General features: G+C 48.4%; 1 protein-coding gene across 4 annotated transcripts in view; it reads left to right on the forward strand.

Moving 5' to 3' along the window:
* The window catches only part of LOC144826085 (para-nitrobenzyl esterase-like), a 370,560-nt gene that overhangs the window by 254,094 nt on the left and 92,447 nt on the right, over positions 1–24,019 (forward strand). For all 4 annotated transcript variants that reach the window (XM_078684441.1, XM_078684442.1, XM_078684439.1 and 1 more), the window contains exon 2: positions 11,869–12,586. In XM_078684441.1, coding sequence (XP_078540567.1) covers positions 11,869–12,586 — 718 coding nt within the window. The remainder of the gene's footprint in view (positions 1–11,868; positions 12,587–24,019) is intronic.

Raw genomic sequence — 24,019 nt, forward strand, 5'->3', positions numbered from 1 at the left:
GACAATAGCTGGTGTCATTATAATAATTTGATTATATGTTTTTTTCATTGTTTCCTTAATTGTATGTTGCCTTGATTGTGACATTGTTGTGTATATTTGTATATATTCGTTCATGTTTTTGTACCAACTGTTGTGATGGAGTGTTTATTTGATGCCATTGTTTTCATGAAATAATACAAAAGCTTTTTTCAAAAAATACATAAGTTGTTGGGTAATATCTAAACCCTTGGTTGCACGGCACTTTTTGGCTGTGTAGTTCCATACTCTGTCTTTAACTATCCTGATCAGCCATCCTGTTCTGTTTCTTGAATTATTGAGGTCCAGGTTGATCAGTAGTAGGACCCCACACCTCTATTTGTACACTTTTAGAAAGTTAGCATTTGCTTGCCTAACCATTTCAGCCCGCCTCTGCAGTATGTGTATCTGACTGTCTGGGTTGTGTGAGTGACAGGGCTGGGGGATGACTGGTGGTGAATGCAAGGATTACACCTTAGTGGGAGGGAGGAGTGCCCCTGGACTCTTAACCAGGCTGTGCTCTGCCACCACAATGCTGGCTCCGCCCCCCTGGGGAGCGACTGATGACTCAGCCAGCACCTGGCCCAGGAAGGGCGAAGCACTGTCAACAAGGTACTCCTGGCTGCCCCTGTCCACACAATGCTGGCTCCACCTCCCTGTGGAGCGTCTGATGTGCCTGCCCTCACACTGAAAGCAGAAGACAGAAGTACACCCAACAAGTGCTCAGAGACTGAAAGCAGTTATGCGAAGGCCCCCCTGGCCTGGGAGAACAAAGGAAATACAGTATAAAAGTAGGAGCCCTGCTCCTTGTAAATCAGAATCCTGTTTCCCACAAATAACCTCTGCCTGAATAGAAGGAGAAGAAGACGCTGGAAGGACTGGCCTGCTTCTTGCCTTGCTGAGGAAGGATAGGAGAAGACTTTGCTGACTTGTACTTGAAACTTTTCTCCAAGCGCTTGATTGAGCTTGCCCCCTGAACTGAACCCCAGGACCAGTGGGTTCTCCTGCGCTTTGGCTCGTCCCCTGCCTGAGGCCGAGTATTTCCTCCCGCCGGAGGTGAAGTCTGCCCCCTCTCGCCCCCTCCTAGGGCCGTGGTACCCGGGAGCCAGCCTGCCCTCTTGCCCTTGGGAGCCTCGCTCTACTCGGAGTCGCTCTCTGCCCCAGGGCTAAGGCCGGCCGCTCCTCTACCCCCGCCTGCTTCACGGAGCTCTTGAGTGAGACTTCAGCCCCTCCCACCGGAATCCCGGGGGCGCGAGCTGTCTGCAGCTTGGACGGCCGTCCGTGCATTCCTTTGCACCCGGCCGCCCCGCTTTGCTCTGCCCCCCCAGAAGAGGCCGCACCGCACTGAGAAGGGAGCCCCCTCGCTGTACCGTCGGTACTGAAGGCCCCCGTGCTGCGTGTCACCCGCTGTCAGAAGGGATCCCAAAGTGCTATCCGGACCGAGTCGCGCTGCCTTGCCTGACTCGGCCCAACCCCAGCAAGAAAGAAGTCTCCGTGAATCATCATCGGGCTCGGGGCCCGCAACTTGTGTTTTCCCCGTTCACCGGAGCCGCTCCTTGCCGTGGAAGTCAAAGGAGGAAGTCTGCGTGCCCCCACGGGTGAGTGAGAGCTGTGCGCTCCGTCCACACTCTCCGTTTGGGACCCCTAGCTCCCCCTGACTGCCGCTCCGTCCCCGGAGCCCTCCCGCACCGCCGAGCCAGCTCGCGTCTGACTCTGTCCCCGAGCCATGGGGAAGAGCCGTTCCCGGCATAGGCGTGCCCACGCCCGATGCGTGAGCCACGGTAGGGCCGAGGTCAATTTCCTCGCAGAGAGCGAGGGAGGCGCCGCAGGGCCCGCCGGAGGCCCAGGGTTGTTCCAAAGCCCCCCCCGAACCTGGGAAGAGGACCATTGGGGAGAGAACTGGGACAAGGAGACTTGATTTAGAGATAAGTGGAACAAAAAGAACTGTGTGGGAGCATTTAATGAAGAAATACACATTTGAACTTGCAACTAAAGAGAAGCTTGCCCATTTACAATCTTGTGGCTTACCTAAAAAACGTTATATTGGTCTTGTGATAAAGTCTTGCCTGAACATATATATTTTTACATAAAGAAGCAGTATTTTTATATATTCACAGCCTGGTGTCCATTTGTGGGGGGATTGGTACATTTTACTGTGTGTGTGATTACAAATGCTTAACTGAATAACGCCTGAAGAATAGCCTTGGCTGCTCACGCCACGCACCTAGAGGGTGAGCAAGGGTAATTCTAAGGGGTCATCCTTCGCCCTGACTTGGAGGAGAGGGTCCCTGCTTGTCACAAGTGCATACTTGCGCCAACCAGAGACCCCCAATTCTAACATTGGACGCAGCGGTGAGGATTTGCGAATTTGCATTTGTAGTTGACATACAGTGAAGTACTGATCACCACATAGCGAGAGCAGACCTATAACGCAGCCACAGATTTCCATTTTGATAATTTTGTTGAGACATCTGCCATTGCTGAAGCCATGCCTGGCTCACTCCCTGCTGGAGGAGCACCCTCTGTGATTTCTGGAATTGAAGATGTGGATTGGGAACACAGAGGACTAGAGGGTTACACAGTGGAGCAGTTGAAAGGCTACTGTGTAAAATTCAGAGTTGCGCACACTGGGTGCAAAAAGAAAGGCCAATTCATCAGGGCGCTGAGAGCCTGGAAAGAGTCTAGAGAACCACAGAATGCGGTGGATATCATACCACCAGATGGCATTGTGGAGCCCAGCAGAGGCCTGTCACCAGAGGAGCTGGCAGACAGGGCAGCAGACAGGGCACATGCGAGGGAGATGGCAAGATTAGCTGGGCAGATGGAGATGGACAAGCAAAGATTGGTCATGGAGGCGCAGCAATGCCAAATGGAGCATGACCTGAGATTGAAGGAGTTGGAGCTGAGAGGGTTGGGAACAACTCCTTCTGGTGGCAGCACAACGCCGGTGCAGGTAGAGTCCAGGGTGTACATACCCAAAGATGTAGTTAAGGAGTTCTTTAAGGGGGATGACATAGGACAGTGGTTTAGGGCATATGAGGTCGCCATGTCCTCCCACCGGGTCCCTGACAAGGATTGGGGAGCGGGGTAGTGGGGGAGGTTCCTTAGCGAAGGGCGGGATACCCTGCTAGATTTGCCCACTGAAGAACAGAGTTCCTATCCCCGCATGAAAGAGGCCTTAATGACCAGGTATCACCATCTGGCACACTACTTAGAGACAAATGACATCTTTCACTCCTCTCAGTCGGGCTTTCGACCCGGTTACTCAACCGAGACTACCTTGTTGGGGGTCGTAGAACATCTGCGGAGCTTAGTTGATAAGGGACTCACGGCTGCACTGATACTTCTTGATCTCAGTGCAGCATTTGATACCATTTCGCACAGTATCTTGCTTAACTCCCTTTTTGATGTTGGCATACGGGGAACTGCTCTTGAGTGGCTAACCTCTTATTTAGACCAGCGCTCTTTTCAAATTAATTCTAATATAGGCACCTCTGGTGTTTACCAGTCCCCTTATGGTGTCCCTCAGGGCTCGGTGCTTAGCCCCCTGCTTTTTAATTTATACGTTGCCCCTCTTGCCCGTATTGCGGAAAATGAAGGCCTAACTATGTTTAGTTACGCTGACGATTCGCAAATAATTTTCTCTCTGTCCAGCACAAACAAGGACTTACCTTCGCCCCTGAAATCTGGCCTTGCCAAAATCGCAACCTGGATGCGGACCAATCTGTTGAAACTTAACGGAGAAAAAACAGAGGTTCTAATCTTTGGCCCCAACCATGATCTATGGAATGCCTCCCACTGGCCATCCAGCATGGGCCCTCTTCCCAGCCCATGTGACCAAGTCCGGAACCTAGGTATAACTATTGATAAAGGACTTACGATGCAGCCTCAAGTTGGAAAACTTACTGCCATGTGCTTTGTAATCCTGAGATGGCTCCGTAAGATCATATGGATGATCCACGAAGACACTAAGAAATCTGTAGTTAACGCCCTAATAACTTCTAGGCTTGACTACGGGAATGTCCTTTACCTAGGAGCAACCCAAGCTGTAATGAAACGACTACAGCGTGTACAATATGCGGCGGCCCGTCTATTGCGCAAGTGCCATAGAAGAGAACACATGTCGGAACACGTAAAAACTTTGCATTGGCTTAAAATTGAGAGCAGAGTAAAATTCAAAACTCTCTGTTTCATGCATAAGATAAAATTTGGTTCTGCCCCAAGATACCTAAAATCCCTAGTCCATGTATATCTTCCCAGTCGGCATCTCAGATCTTCTTCTCAGGGCCTCTTCAACGTGCCTAAAGTCCGGCTCTCCAGAATGGGCGGCAGGTCCTTTTCCTACCTAGGTCCTAGGTTATGGAATTCACTCCCCCTGGAATTGCGCATTGAAACTAATCTCGCTACTTTCCGTAGATCTCTGAAAACTTGGCTGTTCAACCAGTAAACCTGACCTGGCTATTCATCTCCCTCTTTCTTTTCTGCACTCAATCTCTCTACCAGCGCCGGGAAACCCTTTTGGGTAGCTGTAGCGCTTTACAAATCAAATAAATAAAATATGGGCTTACCCCTGAAATGTATAGGCAGAAGTTCAGGGAGAGTGGAAAGCGTCCTGGGAGTACATATGTGGAGTATGTGACTTGTTTTTGCAGAGCACTGGATGGTTGGGTGACGGGTAGCAAAGTAAATGATTTTCAGGGGCTTCTTGATTTAATTGCATGGGAGCACTTGTCTGATCACTGTTTTCCTGAGCTACGACAGCACCTGATTGATAGCAAGCTGTCCAACCCGAGGAAGCTTGCTGAGGAGGCTGACCGCTGGCTCAGCACCAGGGTCCACAAGGGTCCAGTGGGAGACTCCGCCAAGGGTGGGCAGGGTCCCCAGCAGAAGAGTGGGGGGCACAGGGGCAAACAAAGAGGGTTCCAGCGAGGCCCCCAAAGTAATCCCCAAGGGAACCAGCAGCGAGGTTCTCAGCCACCCCCACCCCCAAAGCAGAACGGGGCCCCGACAGGTAGATCTGTTCCAAAGGGGCCCTTCAATTGTTTCAGATGTGGTGACCCGGGGCACATTGCCAGTGACCCCAAGTGTCGCCTGTTTGGTAAACCAGCACCCACTGGTGCTCCACCCCGGCAAGTGACTAGTGTTCACTTGGGAGAAGAAGTAATGGTCCCAGGGGGTGGAGATCCTGTCCAGATGACCCTAGTCTCGCTAGGAGACAGTGAGATGGTCCCTGAGAATTACCTGCCCTCTAACACTAAAAAATATGGGCAGGTGGTGACCATCAATGGTAAGAAAGCTGAGGCTCTTAGAGATACAGGAGCCAGTGTGACTGCAGTGAGGCAGCACCTGGTGTCTCAAGAGCAGGTTGTACCCCATGCCTACTGTAGGGTTATCAATGCTGATAATTCAGAGAGTCAGTGTCCGATGGCTCAAGTTCCCTTCGAGTGGGGGGTCTCTGGTACTCTGCAGGTCTGTGTGAGGAAAGCCATGCCTGTAGACTGTTTGCTAGGGAATGACTTGGAAGACTCCCCTTGGGAAAAGGTGGAGAAGACGACTCACCTGAGGATGGTGGGTCTGCCTGACTGGGCGTGCGTGACCACCCGGTCAATGGCAGCCAGTAGGGGTGCTCAAGAGGTCCTGGGGCCTGAAGGAGAGGCCCAGGAACCGGCCTTAGGGAGAAGGCGCAGGGGGCGCGGGAAACCAGCCCCTGAAGTTCCCACGGTCCAGGAGGAAGCAGACCTTGAGGGGGATGCCCTGGAGCCTACTGGGGAACAGATTGCTGAACTGGGGGACCTGCCTGAGCTGACCCATTGGCAGCAAGAAGGAGGCCCCTCCAGGGAAGAATTCTGCAGGGAACAGAAAGAATGCCCTTCTCTCGTGGGTATGCGGCAGCAGGCCGCAGACCAGGCCAATGGTGTTCAGGCCAAGACACATTACGTGTACTGGGAGAATGACCTCCTGTATTCAGAGCCTAAGGCTGCTGAACCTGGGTCAGCCCGTGTGCTGGTGGTACCCCAGAAGTTCAGAGCCTTCCTACTGGGGTTGGCTCACGATGTGCCGTTAGCAGGAAATGTGGGGATGGACAAGACCTATGACAGGCTTGTCACCCACTTCTATTGGCCCCAAATGCACAAGAGCTCAGACGCTCATTGTAGGTTCTGTCAGACTTGCCAGGCAAGTGGTAAGAGCGGAGGGAGGCACGAGGCTCCTCTGCAACCCTTCCCAGTGGTCGGTACGCCATTCCAGCGAGTGGGTATTGACATTGTTGGGCCTCTGGACCGCAAGACAGCCATGGGCAACAGGTTCACCCTGTTCCTGGTGGACCATGCCACCCGGTACCCTGAAGCCATCCCTCTGAGGACAGTGACGGCCCCCGTGGTGGGACGTGCACTGATGGGAATTTTCTCACGAGTGGGATTCCCTCTAGCGGTGGTGAGTGACAGGGGGACCAACTTCATATCCAAGTATATGAAGTCCCTTTGGCAAGAGTGTGGTGTAACCTACCAGTTCACCACCCCTTACCATCCCCAAGGAAATGGGTTGGTTGAGAGATTCAACCGAACCCTGAAAGGCATGATCATGGGCCTGGAAGGTCCAAGGAGGCGTAAGTGGAACGTCCTCTTGCCATGCCTTCTCCTCGCATACCGTGAGGTGCCACAGAAGTCCCTAGGGTTCAGCCCCTTTGAACTGCTGTATGGTCACCCAGTGAGAGGACCTCTGAGTTTGGTAAAGGAAGGTTTGGAGCAATCTCCCAGGAAACCTCCTCAGAATGCACACAGTTACATGCTGGCCTTCAGAAACCAGACCAGGCGCTTCAGACAACTTGCTGAGGCAAATCTGGAAGCCAGCCAGGAAGAGATGAAGCGGTGGTACGACCAGAATGCCACTCTGGTAGAGCTTCAGCCTGGGCAAAAGGTGTGGGTCTTGGCCCCAGGGGAGCCTTGTGCACTTCAGGATAAGTGGACAGGTCCATTTGAGGTTGTGGAGCACAAGAGTCCGGTAACCTACTTGGTGGACATGCAGTCTCTCAGGAACCCTTTGAGGGTCCTACATGTTAACCGCCTTAAGCCCCACTTGGAGAGGTCCGAAGTGGGCATGTTGTTGGCAACTGATGATGGAATGGAGGAGGAGTCTGAGCCTCTTCCTGACCTCTTAGTTGCCTCTGAGAAAGATGGGTCAGTGGATGGAGTTAACCTCTCACCCACCCTGACGCCTGAGCAACAGGAAGGCTTCCGCCAATTGCTGGGGCAGTTTCCAGTTCTGTTCTCCCTGGTTCCTGGTGTCACAGATTGGTGCGTCCATGATGTGGACACAGGAGACAGCTTACCTGTGAGGCATAAGGCCTACCGAGTAACTGACAGGGTTAGGGCCTGCATCAAGGAGGAGGTCTCCAAGATGTTTGCTCTTAGGGTGGTTGAGTCCTCCAGCAGTCCTTGGTCCAGCCCCGTGGTCTTGGTCCCAAAGGCTGCTGCGCCGGGAGCCACACCTGAACTCCGGTTCTGTGTGGACTACAGAGGGCCCAATTCAGTCACCAAGAGTGACGCGCACCCTATCCCCAGAGCTGATGAGCTCATTGATCGGATAGGGGCTGCCCGGTTCCTCGGCACGTTTGATTTAACGTCTGGGTACTGGCAGATCGCCTTGACCGATGGGGCAAAAGAGAGGTCAGCATTCTCTACACCAGATGGGCATTTCCAGTTCCGGGTTATGCCATTTGGAATGAAGAATGCCCCTGCCACCTTTCAGAGGTTGGTCAACCAGGTGTTGGTTGGGCTGGATGAGTTCAGTGCCGCCTACCTGGATGACATCGCAGTGTTCAGTGGCACCTGGCCAGAACACCTGCGGCACCTCTGGGAAGTGTTGACGGCGCTGCGCAAGGCAGGCCTCACAATCAAGGCAAGCAAGTGCCAGATTGGGCAGGGATCAGTGGTGTACTTGGGACACCAAGTGGGGAGTGGCAAGGTGGCACCCTTGCAACCCAAAATTGAGACCATCCTGGCTTGGGAGCCCCCCAAGACCCAGACTGCAGTGAGAGCCTTCCTGGGGCTCACTGGGTACTACAGGAGGTTTGTCAAGGGCTATGGCACTATTGTGACCCCCTTGACAGAGCTGACTTCGAAGAAGCAGCCCAGGAATGTGATTTGGACTGACACCTGCCAGAAGGCTTTTGACACCCTGAAAACTGCCATGTGCACGGCGCCCGTGCTGCTGGCCCCTAATTTGTCCAAGGAATTTCTAGTGCAAACAGACGCTTCAGAGCATGGTGTAGGGGCTGTTCTCTCACAGATGACTGAGGAGGGCTGGGACCAACCTGTAGCCTTCATCAGTAGGAGGTTACTTCCACGGGAACGTGGGTGGAGTGCAATAGAGCGAGAAGCATTTGCTGTGGTCTGGGCACTGAAGAAGCTAAGACCCTACTTGTTTGGGTCTCACTTCCAGGTTCAGACAGACCACAGGCCCCTCAGATGGTTGATGCAGATGAGGGGTGAGAACCCAAAACTGTTGAGGTGGTCCATCTCCCTACAGGGTATGGACTTCACGGTGGAACATCGCCCTGGCACAGATCACACCAACGCTGACGGTCTGTCCAGGTTTTTCCGCCTTAGTGATGAGGAACTCCCTGGGGAAGGGTAGTTCCCCCCACATTTCAGCTGGAGGGGACACGTGTTAGACCTGGCACCTTGGCGTGAGTTTCCTTTCCACTTTTTGCTGATGTGCCTCAGATGTTTTTGCTGGTGTCCGCTGCTCAGGGCACTGCGCCACGGCCAATCTGTACCGCAGTGCAAGTGCTCCCTATGAAAAGTGTAACTATGATTGATATTCCTGATTGGTTCTTTGGATTTACTGTCAGTCCCCAGTAAAGTGCACCAGGAGTGCCAGGGCTTGTGAATGCCAATACTGCTAGTGGGCCTGCAGCGCTGGTTGCGCCACCCACAGAAGCAGCCTTAAAATGTGTCTAGGGTCTGCCATTGCAGAACCTGCGTGCAGTCTGGTACTGTCATGCTGGCTGGGCAAGTGCACACACTTGCCAGCCTCTAAACCTTCCCTTAACTTCATATTAGTCACCCCTATGGTAGGCCCAAGGGCAGGGTACATTGTAAGTGTAAGGTAGGACATGCTCTGGTGAGTGTGACATGTCCTAATAGTGAATTACAGCCAAATTCGTTTTTCACTATTGTAAGGCTACCTGTTCCCTTTAGGCCAGATGGGCTGCTGGAATTATTACACACTATAATCCCAGCAGGCTCAGGGAACATGGTAGAAAATAATGTTAAGTATGCCTGAACTCAGAATAATAAAATACTTCTTTTATTAAAAGTTATTTTAATATCCTGTGTTTGCAAATGCTACTTTTAGAAAGTTAGCATTTGCTTGCCTAACCATTTCAGCCCGCCTCTGCAGTATGTGTATCTGACTGTCTGGGTTGTGTGAGTGACAGGGCTGGGGGATGACAGGTGGTGAATGCAAGGATTACACCTTAGTGGGAGGGAGGAGTGCCCCTGGACTCTTAATCAGGCTGTGCTCTGCCACCACAATGCTGGCTCCGCCCCCCTGGGGAGCGACTGATGACTCAGCCAGCACCTGGCCCAGGAAGGGTGAAGCACTGTCAACAAGGTACTCCTGGCTGCCCCTGTCCACACAATGCTGGCTCCACCTCCCTGTGGAGCGTCTGATGTGCCTGCCCTCACACTGAAAGCAGAAGCCAGAAGTACACCCAACAAGTGCTCAGAGACTGAAAGCAGTTATGCGAAGGCCCCCCTGGCCTGTGAGAACAAAGGAAATACAGTATAAAAGTAGGAGCCCTGTTCCTTGTAAATCAGAATCCTGGTTCCCACAAAGAACCTCTGCCTGAATAGAAGGAAAAGAAGACGCTGGAAGGACTGGCCTGCTGCTTGCCTTGCTGAGGAAGGAGAGGAGAACACTTTGCTAAAAGACTTTGCTGACTTGTGCTTGAAACTTTTCTCCAAGGGCTTGATTGAGCTTGCCCCCTGAACTGAACCCCAGGACCAGTGGGTTCTCCTGCGCTTTGGCTCGTCCCCTGCCTGAGGCCGAGTATTTCCTCCTGCCGGAGGTGAAGTCTGCCCCCTCTCGCCCCCTCCTAGGGCCGTGGTACCCGGGAGCCAGCCTGCCCTCTTGCCCTTGAGAGCCTCGCTCCACTCGGAGTCGCTCTCTGCCCCAGGGCTAAGGCCGGCCGCTCCTCTACCCCCGCCTGCTTCACGGAGCCCTTGAGTGAGACTACAGCCCCTCCCGCCGGAATCCCGGGGGCGCGAGCTGTCTGCAGCTTGGACGGCCGTCCGTGCATTCCTTTGCACCCGGCCGCCCCGCTTTGCTCTGCCCCCCCAGGAGAGGCCGCGCCGCACTGAGAAGGGAGCCCCCTCGCTGTACCGTCGGTACTGAGGGCCCCCGTGCTGCGTGTCACCCCCGGAGATCCTCCGCTGTCAGAAGGGATCCCAAAGTGCTATCCGGACCGAGTCGCGCTGCCGTGCCTGACTCGGCACAACCCCAGCAAGAAAGAAGTCTCCGTGAATCATCATCGGGCTCGGGGCCCGCAAGTTGTGTTTTCCCCGTTCACCGGAGCCGCTCCTTGCCGTGGAAGTCAAAGGAGGAAGTCTGCGCGCCCCCACGAGTGAGTGAGAGCTGTGCGCTCCGTCCACACTCCCTGTTTGGGACCCCTAGCTCCCTCTGACTGCCGCTCCGTCCCCGGAGCCCTCCCGCACCGCCGAGCCGGTTCGCGTCTGACTCTGTCCCCGAGCCGTGGGGAAGAGCCGTTCGCGGCACAGGCGTGCCCACGCCCGATGCGTGAGCCGTGGTAGGGCCGAGGTCAATTTCCTCGCAGAGAGCGAGGGAGGCGCCGCAGGGCACGCCGGAGGCCCGGGGTTGTTCCAAAGCCCCCCCCCCGAACCTGGGAAGAGGACCATTGGGGAGAGAACTGGGACAAGGAGACTTGATTTAGAGATAAGTGGAACAAAAAGAACTGTGTGGGAGCATTTAACGAAGAAATCCACATTTGAACTTGCAACTAAAGAGAAGCTTGCCCATTTACAATCTTTTGGCTTACCTAAAAAACGTTACATTGGTCTTGTGATAAAGTCTTGCCTAAACATATATATTTTTACATAAAGAAGCGTATTTTTATATATTAACAGCCTGGTGTCCATTTGTGGGGGGATTGGTACATTTTACTGTGTGTGTTATTACAAATGCTTAACTGAATAACGCCTGAAGAATAGCCTTGGCTGCTCACGCCACGCACCTAGAGGGTGAGCAAGGGTAATTCCAAGGGGTCATCCTTCGCCCTGACTTAGAGGAGAGGGTCCCTGCTTGTCACAAGTGCATACTTGCGCCAACCAGAGACCCCCAATTCTAACAGCGCTATATAAAACTTTATAAATAAAATAAATAATTGTTTATTTTGTTTGACATCATTTGATAGTGTATTGGAATGCAAAGTGTTCCCTCCCAGGATTCTGGCTCGGTCCTCAATCCTGTTCATCAATCGAACAATGACTGAGTCAACCTCCATGGTTGGACCCCTCCCCGGCTGTCTCTTATATCTTCACTTTGAAGAGTCCTCCATCTGCTGCAGTCTTGTTTCTTTCCAATGCTATCTCCAGTCTTTTAGGCTGCATCCTTTGAGCTTTCCCTCCAGTACCTCCTCGAACTGCTGCCCCCTCTTGTTCTGTCATTTCTGCCTCTTCCTCCCTTTGTTGCTTCCTCCTCTGCCCTCTGCCATTAACTTCCAAAGCCTGTGTATTTCCGTTAGTCACATGCCTGTTAGAACACATGTATGTACAGTGCATGGACAAACTGCCAATAGCACTTGCTAATTTTCTGTTTCTTTATTTTATTTAGGGGAGTTTCTCGCACAAGCGCCCCGTTACCATGAGTGACACAGACACAGACCAAGACACGTCTGAGCATCAGCACCTGGTGGGGTCTGGTGACGAACAAGAGGCGGTGACCCAGATCAGGAAGCAGCACCATCCACTCTGCGTTGCCCCGACCAGGAGGAACCTACTCATCATGGGTGGTGGCATTGTGCTGCTGAGTGTCCTCGCGGCGTCCGTGGCCTACCTCTCCGGTATGTCGGCCTCCACTCTAGTGGACGTCACGTTAGACTGCGGGGTTGTCCGGGGCACTCACAGCAGCCTGGCGTATAGCTTCAAGGGGATCCCCTTTGCCAAGCCACCCGTTGGACCCTTGAGATGGAGACCACCGCAGAGCCTAGGTGGCACCAGCTGGAACGGGACCCTCGACGCCACCAAGTTCAAGTCCATGTGTGCCCAAGTGCAGCCTCTCAATGCCAATGGGACGGTGATGGGCTCGGAAGACTGCCTCTACCTGAATGTGTGGACCCCCTCCCTGAGGCCTCAGGCCAAGCTACCCGTGATGGTCTGGATCCATGGCGGGTACCTGCACATCTTCAGCGGGTCGGAGAAGGGCTACTCGCCCACTGAAGAGTTTACTGCCAAGACCAACGCCGTCCATGTCAGCTTCAACTACCGACTGAATGCGTTCGGCTTCATGGCGCTGCCAATGCTGCGAGAAGGGTCTCCAACCAACACCTCCGGTGAGTGTCCTCCGTTTGGTACTTGCATGATTTCTCCCTGTGCAGTTTGACTCACAAAACCTAACACTCTGTTACTGCCTGTCAGCCTGTCCCATTCTACCGACAGTTCCGGGTGTTTCCGCCTCGCCCCGGCCCAGTCATGTACTATAGGGTCATCATGTTCTAAATTCCATATTGTAACCCCCAAAAAGGGAACAGATACTTTTGGCCCGAAACCTACTACCATTTTGGTATTCACAGAAGGCACTTACTCATTTCGGTATTCACAGAAGTTAGGAGTCCTAACTTTACTACTCCTAAACTGGGAAAAATCCTAACTTTAAGACTTTCGGTATTCACAGAAGGCATTTAGGAGTCCTAAAGTTAGGACTCCTAACTTCTGTGAATACTGAAATAAGTAAGTGCCTTCTGTGAATACCAAAATGGTAGTACGTTTAGGATTTTTCTTAAGTTAGTTCTGTGAATCAGGCCCACTGTATGGAGGCTAGCTCCCCCCATGTGGGAAAAACAAAACTGAAGGATGTGGACGACAGGCTGCTGGGATCAAAAACATGTCCAGAGAATTTCTACCTTATCCCCCAACACAGGTGCTGATGTGCACAAGTTTAATGCATGACACACAAGGAAGACACCAAGATCCCGGCGCACTATGCCTTCCCCTACCAAGATGTTCCCTCTAAGCTGCACGTGAAGTATAATTTCCCTCTGTACAGAGTCCACCAACAGTACTATGAACATATGCACTGAGCACACCCAGTCCCATGTGTCTCTGAGCTTGCAGTGCGGTCATGGTGGCCACCCCCTGTCCCACACCTTGCATACTCCCTAGCCAGCAGATGGGTGCATACATCCACAGCGATTGAGTCTCCGCTTGAGCGACAAGAGACTAAGTCTATCCGTGACACTGCAGCCACCTCGAGAGGTACTTGGCTGGTTCTGAGGCGCGTTCAGAGGTTTGCATCTGGCATGGATGGCATGTGTGCTTTGGCATTTGTAACTGTGCACGTTGGTGCATCCACAGCGAGTGGTGCAACACTAGGGTTGGTTTGACATGACCTAGCCAATGTGTCTCTGAGTGTGTGGGCTGCATTGTTCTGCATTATTTAGAGCCTGGCCACACTATATAGAAGATGGAGCAGGAGAGGAAGGATTGATTGCCTTCTTGAAGGTACTTCTCAGCAAGGAGGAGTTTATCATGTGTAGGTGGATGTGAGTGGCTGGGTGAGGAGGACAGCCAGAGTGTTTTCTTAGGGCTGAGGTGGGAGGGCTGGCAGTGCAGGGAGGCCTTCTGGATGCGAAGATTTAGAGACCGAATTCCCAAAATAAAGCTGACATGACTTTTCCCTCTCTCAGCATCTCAGACCATCACTTTCCATCTCATGTACAGGTCTCCTGAGCAAGACAAATGTTTTGTTGATGAATACTTAGATCTCATTGCCAGCTTGCCCATCCAACATGTCCACACCACCCTCCTGGGGGACCTCAACCGTCTAGACAATACAAGCTTGTGAAAAAACACACCATCCCCACCCTCTTCAACACACCCACGACCTGATTCAGAAAGGTAAACTTTACAGGACAGGCCTATCTCTTTATGTGTGGAGCTCTTCGCCTGACTGCGGAATGTCAGCACCTGTAAACTTGTGCGAAGCTCTCCGCCCAGCTGTGGAATGTCCACACTTATAAACTTACTACTAAAATGCAGTTTTGTAAATACTGAAAAAGCATAAACTTACACAAACATGTCAGTTTACCTTTCTGAATCAGGTCCTCAGTGTGGGACAGCATACCACACAACCAAGACACTCCAAAGACCACACTCCTGACCTTGTCTTCTCAACATCACCAACAGTCCAATTCAAGCCACCCATACCACCGGACTGGGCTGACCATCCCTGTCTCCCTACTCATGTCCACCAATAAACCAAGACAACCCAAAAGAGAAGACGGTCCCTCAGATTCTTCAAATACTTCATCATGGACAACCTAATGCTTCAACCCATCTCTCACCCTGTCAACTCCACCTCTGATGTCACCACCCTGCTAAGCAACTTCAGCATTGGAAAACAATGTGAGCATTAATACCACAATTAAAACACAGAAGTGCAAAGCCAAGGGTTTATCACCTTGGTTCTCTAAAGACACTGATGACAGTAAAGATCCATCTGCAGACAGGAAAGAAAATGGATGAAAAACAGAACTCCAAAGTTTCTCTTGCACAACACTCGGACAGCTCAACACATCAGTCAGAACCAAAATATGATCCAAACACCATCAATGACGCCACCACCAGAAGCAGAACCCCTTTCAAGACAGTCAAGCAGCGCATCAACCCGCTGCCAGACTCACCTATGTCTCACTCCACAGAAAAGTGCAATGCCATCAAACACGCCTTCTGTGAAACAATGCAGAAGGTCCGACACCACATTGACAACACCAAGCTTTCTCCTTCCCTTGTGCTCACTCCTTCCCGTAGAATTCAGCAAAGGTTATCCTTACAAGCCCAATCTCTCGCAGATCTCGCCAACTCAGTGAACTTCCTCAAAGCCGCCACTTCTTATGAAGTGATGTCTTACCCTTCTTGAAAACTCTCTCTGCAGCCACTCTCTTACCCCTACTTACCATTGCTCATAACTACCTCACTCGAGGCATCTTCTCAGACGATCTCAAGACGGGCCAGATCCGCCCACTCCCAAAGAAACCGACACTGGACCTTGATGACCTCGCCATCCACCGACCATGGCCCATCTACCATTTATCACAAGGCCATTGAAAAAGACGTCTGTGTTCGGCCACACATCCTATTAATGCTTACCATCTCCTGCGGGGCTACCAGCCTGGCTTCAGATCACGCTGCAGCTGCCACCTAACACATCGAAGACCATATTCTCCTGCCCACAGATTGAAGATGACCCCTGCCTCCTGGTATTGTTCGATCCATCAGCAGCCTTCGACAAGTCCACCCTCATAGGGACTCTGGAGTCTCAAATGGTATTCACTGGTAACGTCCTTTACTGGTTCTCATTGTACCTTTACAACCTACACCAGTTTGTTCACATCGGTATCTCCAAGTCTCAAAAGATTCCGATTGCCTGTGGAGTCCGCAAGTGTTCCGTGATGTCCCCTGTCCTCTTCCGACTCCCATGGATTTGCTTGTTGCTCCAACGCCGTATAAAAGTATCAAGATTCACCAATACGCTGATGATACACAATTGTGCTTGACCCCATCCATGCTTATGACGAGCCATGCTCGTCATGAGGCACAGTGGAGCTGTGCTCGTGACGAGCTGGGCTCGTCATAACGGCCGCGGCACTCCCACGCGCAATTGATTCCCCGCCTGTGCGGGAGAATCAATCAGTGGGCGGAGTCGTGACGAGCCCAGCTCGTCGTGAGCACAGCTCCACTGTGCCTCATGACGAGCTGGGCTCGTCACAAGCACTGCGGCACCGCGCCCCTCCCTCCCCCCGCGCCGTCGGGGAATTACTCCCGCAGCGAAGGGGTTAAGAGTCTTCTCAGGTTTCACCATTCAGTGCTTGAAGCACTGTTGAAGCACTGCCCCACATCATCAGAAGTAGGTGTATCGTAGCTACCTGAAGCTCAACCCGACCAAGGCAGAATTCCTGTTATGTGCCAAGAACAACAAATAAATCTCGATCAATAACATGAACCTTTATGGTTTTAAACCCCAACTTTCAATAAATGCCAAGCCAAATGAATGCCCCCTGAAAACCAGCCTTGCCCTCCAAGAACAAAGTGCCAAAAAGACAGATGCTCTGGAACCAGCTCTCTTTAAAAAAACAAATTATGATAGGGAAACCATTACTTCAGAAAATAACTTCAGAACCACTGTTCAAGCCCTTGTGCTGACATTTGGATTGTGGTGCCCTGCCCCATGCCCCCCCAGACTCGACCCTGGCTCCCATCAAGGTTATCCTATGTGCTGCAGAACATCACACCCAGGGCATAAAGAAATAAGATCACATCACCCTCTTCCTGATAGGACTCTATTGGCTCCCTTGCTAGCCCAAAACCTACATACTTTCAAAATACAAAAGAGTACATCAAAAGGATTATACATAAAGTGTAATCCAAAGGGGTACTTCGAAAGGTAATCCAAAGGAGTATATCAAAAGAGTACATCCAAAGTGTAATCCAAAGGAATATACCTAAAGTGTAATCCAGAGGGGTACTCCAATGTGTAACCCACTGGAGAACACCCAAAGCGTAATCCAAAGGAGTATACCTAAAGTGTAATCCAAAGGGGTACTCCAATGTGTAATCCACTGGAGTATATCCAAAGTGTAATCCAAAGGAGTATACCTACAGTGTAATCCAGAGGGGTACTCCAATGTGTAACCCACTGGAGAATACCCAAAGCGTAATCCAAAGGAGTATTCATAAAGTGTAATCCAGAGGGGCACTCCAATGAGTAATCCACTGGAGTACATCCAAAGTGTAATCCAAAGGAGTATACCTACAGTGTAATCCAGAGGGGTACTCCAATGTGTAACCCACTGGAGAACACCCAAAGCGTAATCCAAAGGAGAATGCCTATAGTGTAATCCAAAGGGGTACTTCCAAAGGTAATCCAAAGGAGTATACCTAAAGTGTAATCCAGAGGGGTACTCCAATGTGTAATCCATTGGAGTATATCCAAAGTGTAATCCAAAGGAGTATACCTAAAGTGTAATCCAGAGGGGTACTCCAATGTGTAATCCACTGGAGTATATCCAAAGTGTAATCCAAAGGAGTATACCTAAAGTGTAATCCAGATGGGTACTCCAATGTGTAACCCACTGGATTACACCCAAAGCGTAATCCAAAGGAGTATTCATAAAGTGTAATCCAGAGGGGCACTCCAATGAGTAATCCACTGGAGTACATCCAAAGTGTAATCCAAAGGAGTATACCTACAGTGTAATCCAGAGGGGTACTCCAATGTGTAACCCACTGGAGAACACCCAAAGCGTAATCCAAAGGAGAATGCCTATAGTGTAATCCAAAGGGGTACTTCCAAAGGTAATCCAAAGGAGTATACCTAAAGTGTAATCCAGAGGGGTACTCCAATGTGTAATCCACTGGAGTATATCCAAAGTGTAATCCAAAGTAGTATACCTAAAGTGTAATCCAGAGGGCTACTTCCAATGTATAATCCTTTGGAGTACATCCAAAGTGTAATCCAAAGGAGTATACCTAAAGTGTCAAATCGGGATCTCCATCAGACCATATGAGGCCAGCGCAATTTATGGAATCTATGGAGCTTGTTCAGCAGCCGTTAGGATATATATCTAATCTATCCTTTGCCACGGCCAAAGTAATCCAGGCCTGGAAACAGGCTTGGGTCTCTCCTATTATTAAAAAGCCCACACTGGATCCATCATCTCCCGATAACTTCAGGCCAATTTCTTTGCTTCCGTGGGTCGCCAAACTGGCAGAGGCACATGTGAACGAGGTGCTATCTTGGTACATGACCCTTAACAACATCCTGGACCCGTCGCAAAACGGCTTTAGACCAGGTCACAGTACCGAGTCTGCCTTGTTGGCCACCACTGAGCATTTAAGAACGATTCTTGACACCGGTCAGAGTGCAGCGCTTATACTACTAGATCTTAGCGCTGCCTTTCATACGGTGTCACATGACATCTTGTTGTTCCGCCTAGAGGCAATAGGGATCACAGGCCGGGCTTTGAAATTGTTTCGTGCATTCCTGTCTGACAGATCCTTCCAGGTTTCGGCTCCGCCATTCGTATCTCAAGCCCATTCCATCGGCCAAGGGGTTCCGCAGGGCTCTGCGTTGAGCCCGACCCTATTTAATCTCTATGTACAACCGCTTGCGGTTGTGGCAAGAGATTGGGGCCTCACGCTGGTATCGTATGCTGACTCTACTCAGCTGGTGATTACTCTAACAGAAGGCCCCTCTATAGCAGTTACGAGGTTCAGAGATGGGATGGCTGCAGTTGCTCAGTGGATGGCTGACAACTGTTTACAGCTAAACGCCAGTAAAACGGAAGTGATGTTGGTAGGGAAAAACATCTCCCTCTGGAATAAGCACTGGTTGCCGGCCTCGCTGGGCTCCATGCCAACATCTAAGCCAGTGGTTAAGAACTTGGGAGTTTGGTTGGATGCGGGTCTCAACTTTCAGACCCACACGAAGAAGGTGGCAGCGACTTGTGTGGGCTTGTTGAGAAGTCTCCACCCTATCCTGAAGTTCTTTAATGCACCAGTTCGGCAGCTCATTGTCCAGGCAACAATTTTATCGCGCCTGGACTATGCGAGTGTTCTACTCTTAGGCGCAAACAAAGCCGAGATTCTACGGCTCCAACGAGTCCAAAACTCGGCAGCCCGTGCACTAGTGGGACTCCCACGTAGATGTTCAGCCAGAGCCACTATTAGAGCCCTGCACTGGCTGCCGATTGAGGTAAGAATCCAGTTTAAGACTCTTTGTATGGCATTTAAAATTTTAAAGGGTAATAGCCCTGAGCTACTTTGCCCTCTTCTAACCCCATACATTCCCCAACGTAGTTTGCGTTCCTCGGGCCAACATATGGTAACTATACCAAGGACTAAACTTTGCCGTGCCGGGGGCCGTTCATTTCGGCTCTTGGCGGCTAAATTGTGGAATTCTTTACCTGTCTTCATTCGTGGTATAGAGGACATACTGATTTTTCGGAAAGCCATTAAGACCTTCCTTTTTCCACTGATTTAGGGACTCTGCTTTTTTGTTCTGTTTCAGATACCTGGTACAATTAGACTGACAGCGCCGGGACGCCCCTTAGCTGGGGCAGCTGCACGCTCAACAAAATCATAACATAACATAATCTAGAGGGGTACTCCAATGTGTAATCCACTGGAGTACATCCAAAGTGTAATCCAAAGGAGTCCTTTCAAAATGAAATTCAAAGGGGTTCATCCAACTTCAACCCAAAGGGGTGCACTTAAAGTACCAGTCAGGAATGAACTTTCTTTGGCTGGCAATCCAGACATAAACGCAGAATTCATAAAATATTACAATAAAACTGATTTCTCATGGTAAAAACATCTGAAAATACAGATAAAAAAGTAATAATATTAAAGAAAATATTCAGTCTACAAATCGGTGGAAGAAATAATACCCTTGGCCATATACAGAGCTCACTTACATATTCACTGTTCTTTATATGCTGCTTACTAGACCGTACCTCTTCTAGTAGCTAAATACCTTTTAATAAAGGTAATCACTGCATAATAGATGGAGGAGTATGCAACTTTTGCGAAAATGCAAGAGGTTTCTTACAATGTCTAATCCTAGGAACGCGGAGTCCCTGGACCAAGAAGCGCGTCCTAGGCGAGGAATACAAGGTACAGAACATAAAACGCAGAGCGCGTTGCTTTGGGTCACGAGCACAGAGACGATTGGGAGATTAGTAAACCAGGTAACCTGCTTGGGACCAGCCACGAGGAAGTGAATAGTATTGAAACGCACCCCATGAGATCAAATCTATGCCTCTCATTTTGGATACAAGACGTAAGATTCCAGACCTGCTGTGGATTTAATCGATACATCATTTACAGCTGTTTGTAATCGATACAAATCCCTCAGGCTGCATTTGTAAAAGACCTCTCTAACCAATGCTTTAGTGTTACTCTTAATACTTTCAGGATTTGTGAAAAACATTCTCAGATTCCCAATGTGTATAAAAAAGATTTGACATCCCTCAGCCAAGAAATGGACCAATCACAGAGGCAGTCTGGAATCCCCTCCCTTGTAATCTAAGCTTCTGGTGTCACCCAGATCCTTAGACAAAGGAGCAAGGTACCGGTTTTAATTCTATCCTCCAAAAAGTTTACACCAAGCTCTAAGTGGCATGCAGAGGTGGGCAGGGATTGTGGTGCGGCTAATAGTCTGTCCAAACACTTATTATCTGTAGGGAATCATATGTGGAAAAGAGGGGTACCCCTGCATGAGTTTCCTAAATCAAGGCAAAAAAGCAATATTTGCAAATAGACATTTAGGAAAAGGTTAAAAAGGGTGGACCTATACTTTACATTACCAATATGTGACCAAAAAGGTAATTATTATTCCAAAATATATTTTTTTATTGAAGAAAATCTGATATGTATAATTTTTCATATATCGATATATTATTTATATTTTATATAACATTCTAGGACAATTTACCAGATCAAATGCACTAGGGAGATCCATAAATGCTACAAGTCCGGACCACCCCTCCCCCAACATTGACATATTAACCTAGGATATGCCGTACGTTTCTGCACTGATCAATAGTGCCCAAACCTGTACGAAACCCATATTGCACCCTAGAAAGTATCTGCTTCTCCTCTAAGCCAGACTCCATTTGGAGGCAATAAACCTACCCAGGATCTTCCCTGATCTATCAGCAAGGAGATTAAAGTGTAATCCAGAGGGTACACCAATTTGTAATCCATTGGAATGCATCCTAAGTATAATCCAAAGGAGCCCTCTCAAAATGTAATTGAAAGGGGTGCAGCCAAACTGTAATGCAAAGGAGTATACCTAAAATGTAATGGAATGGGGCACTTCTAAAGGTAATCCAAAGAAAGTAATCCAAGGAAGTACTTTCAAAATGTATTTCAAAAGAGTACATCTAAAGGATTATACATAAAATGTAATCCAAAGGGGTACTTTCAAAGTGTCATCCACTGGAGTATATCCAAAATGTAATCCAAAGGAGTATACCTAAAATGTAATTGAATGGGGCACTTCTAAAGGTAATCAAAAAAAAGTAATCCAATGAAGTACTTTCAAAATGAAGTCCAAAAGAGTACATCCAAAGGATTATACATAAAGTGTAATCCAAAGGGGTATGTCCAAACTGTAATCCAAAGGAGTATACCTAAAATGTAATGGAATGGGGCACTTCTAAAGGTAATCCAAAAAAAGTAATCCAAGGGAGTACTTTCAAAATGTATTTCAGAAGAGTACATCCAAGGGATTATACATAAAATGTAATCCAAAGGGGTACTTCCAAAGTGTCATCCACTGGAGTATATCCAAAATGTAATCCAAAGGAGTATACCTAAAATGTAATTGAATGGGGCACTTCTAAAGGTAATCAAAAAAAGTAATCCAATGAAGTACTTTCAAAATATAGTCCATAAGAGTACATCCAAACGATTATACATAAAGTGTAATCCAAAGGGGTATGTCCAAACTGTAATCCAAGGAGTATACCTAAAATGTAATGGAATAGGCACTTCTAAAGGTAATCCAAAAAAAGTAATCCAAGGGAGTACTTTCAAAATGTATTTCAGAAGAGTACATCCAAAGGATTATACATAAAATGTAATCCAAAGGGGTACTTCCAAAGTGTCATCCACTGGAGTATATCCAAAATGTAATCCAAAGGAGTATACCTAAAATGTAATTGAATGGGGCACTTCTAAAGGTAATCAAAAAAAGTAATCCAATGAAGTACTTTCAAAATATAGTCCATAAGAGTACATCCAAACGATTATACATAAAGTGTAATCCAAAGGGGTATGTCCAAACTGTAATCCAAGGAGTATACCTAAAATGTAATGGAATGGGCACTTCTAAAGGTAATCCAAAAAAAGTAATCCAAGGGAGTACTTTCAAAATGTATTTCAGAAGAGTACATCCAAAGGATTATACATAAAATGTAATCCAAAGGGGTACTTCCAAAGTGTCATCCACTGGAGTATATCCAAAATGTAATCCAAAGGAGTATACCTAAAATGTAATTGAATGGGGCACTTCTAAAGGTAATCAAAAAAAAGTAATCCAATGAAGTACTTTCAAAATGTAGTCCAAAAGAGTACATCCAAACAATTATACATAAAGTGTAATCCAAAGGGGTATGTCCAAACTGTAATCCAAGGAGTATACCTAAAATGTAATGGAATGGGGCACTTCTAAAGGTAATCCAAAAAAAGTAATCCAAGGGAGTACTTTCAAAATGTATTTCAAAAGAGTACATCCAAAGGATTATACATAAAATGTAATCCAAAGGGGTACTTCCAAAGTGTCATCCACTGGAGTATATCCAAAATGTAATCCAAAGGAGTATACCTAAAATGTAATTGAATGGGGCACTTCTAAAGGTAATCAAAAAAAAGTAATCCAATGAAGTACTTTCAAAATGTAGTCCAAAAGAGTACATCCAAACAATTATACATAAAGTGTAATCCAAAGGGGTATGTCCAAACTGTAATCCAAGGAGTATACCTAAAATGTAATGGAATGGGGCACTTCTAAAGGTAATCCAAAAAAAGTAATCCAAGGGAGTACTTTCAAAATGTATTTCAAAAGAGTACATCCAAAGGATTATACATAAAATGTAATCCAAAGGGGTACTTCCAAAGTGTCATCCACTGGAGTATATCCAAAATGTAATCCAAAGGAGTATACCTAAAATGTAATTGAATGGGGCACTTCTAAAGGTAATCCAAAAAAAGTAATCCAATGAAGTACTTTCAAAATGTAGTCCAAAAGAGTACATCCAAACGATTATACATAAAGTGTAATCCAAAGGGGTATGTCCAAACTGTAATCCAAGGAGTATACCTAAAATGTAATGGAATGGGGCACTTCTAAAGGTAATCCAAAAAAGTAATCCAAGGGAGTACTTTCAAAATGTATTTCAAAAGAGTACATCCAGAGGATTATACATAAAGTGTAATCCAAGGGGGTACTTCCAAAGTGTAATCCGTAGGAATATACCTAAAATGTAATTTAATGGAGCACTTCTAAAGGTAATCCAAAAAAGTAATCCAATGAAGTACTTTTAAAATGTAGTCCAATAGAGTACATCCAAAGGATTATAAATAAAGTGTAATCCAAAGAGGTAAACCCAAACGGTAATTCAAAGGAGTATACCAAAAATGTAATTGAATGGGGCACTTCTGAAGGTAATCCAAAAAAGTAATCCAATGAAGTACTTTCAAAATGTAGTCCAAAAGAGTACATCCAAAGGATTATACGTAAATTGTAATCCAAATGAGTATATCTAAAGTGTAATCCAAAAGTGTATACCTGAAGTGTAATCCAATGGGATAATTCCAAAGTGCAATCCAAAGGAGTACATCTAAAGTGTAATCCAGAGGGTAATCCAAAGTGTAATCTTTTGAGATGTGCCCAAAGTGTAATTCAAAAGGGCATGCTGAAAGTGTAATCGAAAGGCATATTCCAAAGGGTAGTTCCCCTGTTGCAGATTGTCACTGCAGCCCCTTTACCAGTCTTTGGGGGTAGACTTGGGGACCACTTGTTAAATAAGGCAAACAACTTCCTACTCCCTGAACTGGAAAATAACTTGTTCTCCAGAGCCAGCTCATGGTATCCGTTCAGATTCCAGACGGAGCTCTCCGGCACAGATAGCGACAGCTGCACTGGAATAGGACACACCACATTGCCGCGTCTCCTGGCTTGGCTCAAGCTTGGCTCAGAAGAA

The sequence above is a fragment of the Lissotriton helveticus genome, chromosome 3_2 (assembly GCF_964261635.1).
Source record: "Lissotriton helveticus chromosome 3_2, aLisHel1.1, whole genome shotgun sequence".
Lineage (NCBI taxonomy): Eukaryota > Metazoa > Chordata > Amphibia > Caudata > Salamandridae > Lissotriton > Lissotriton helveticus.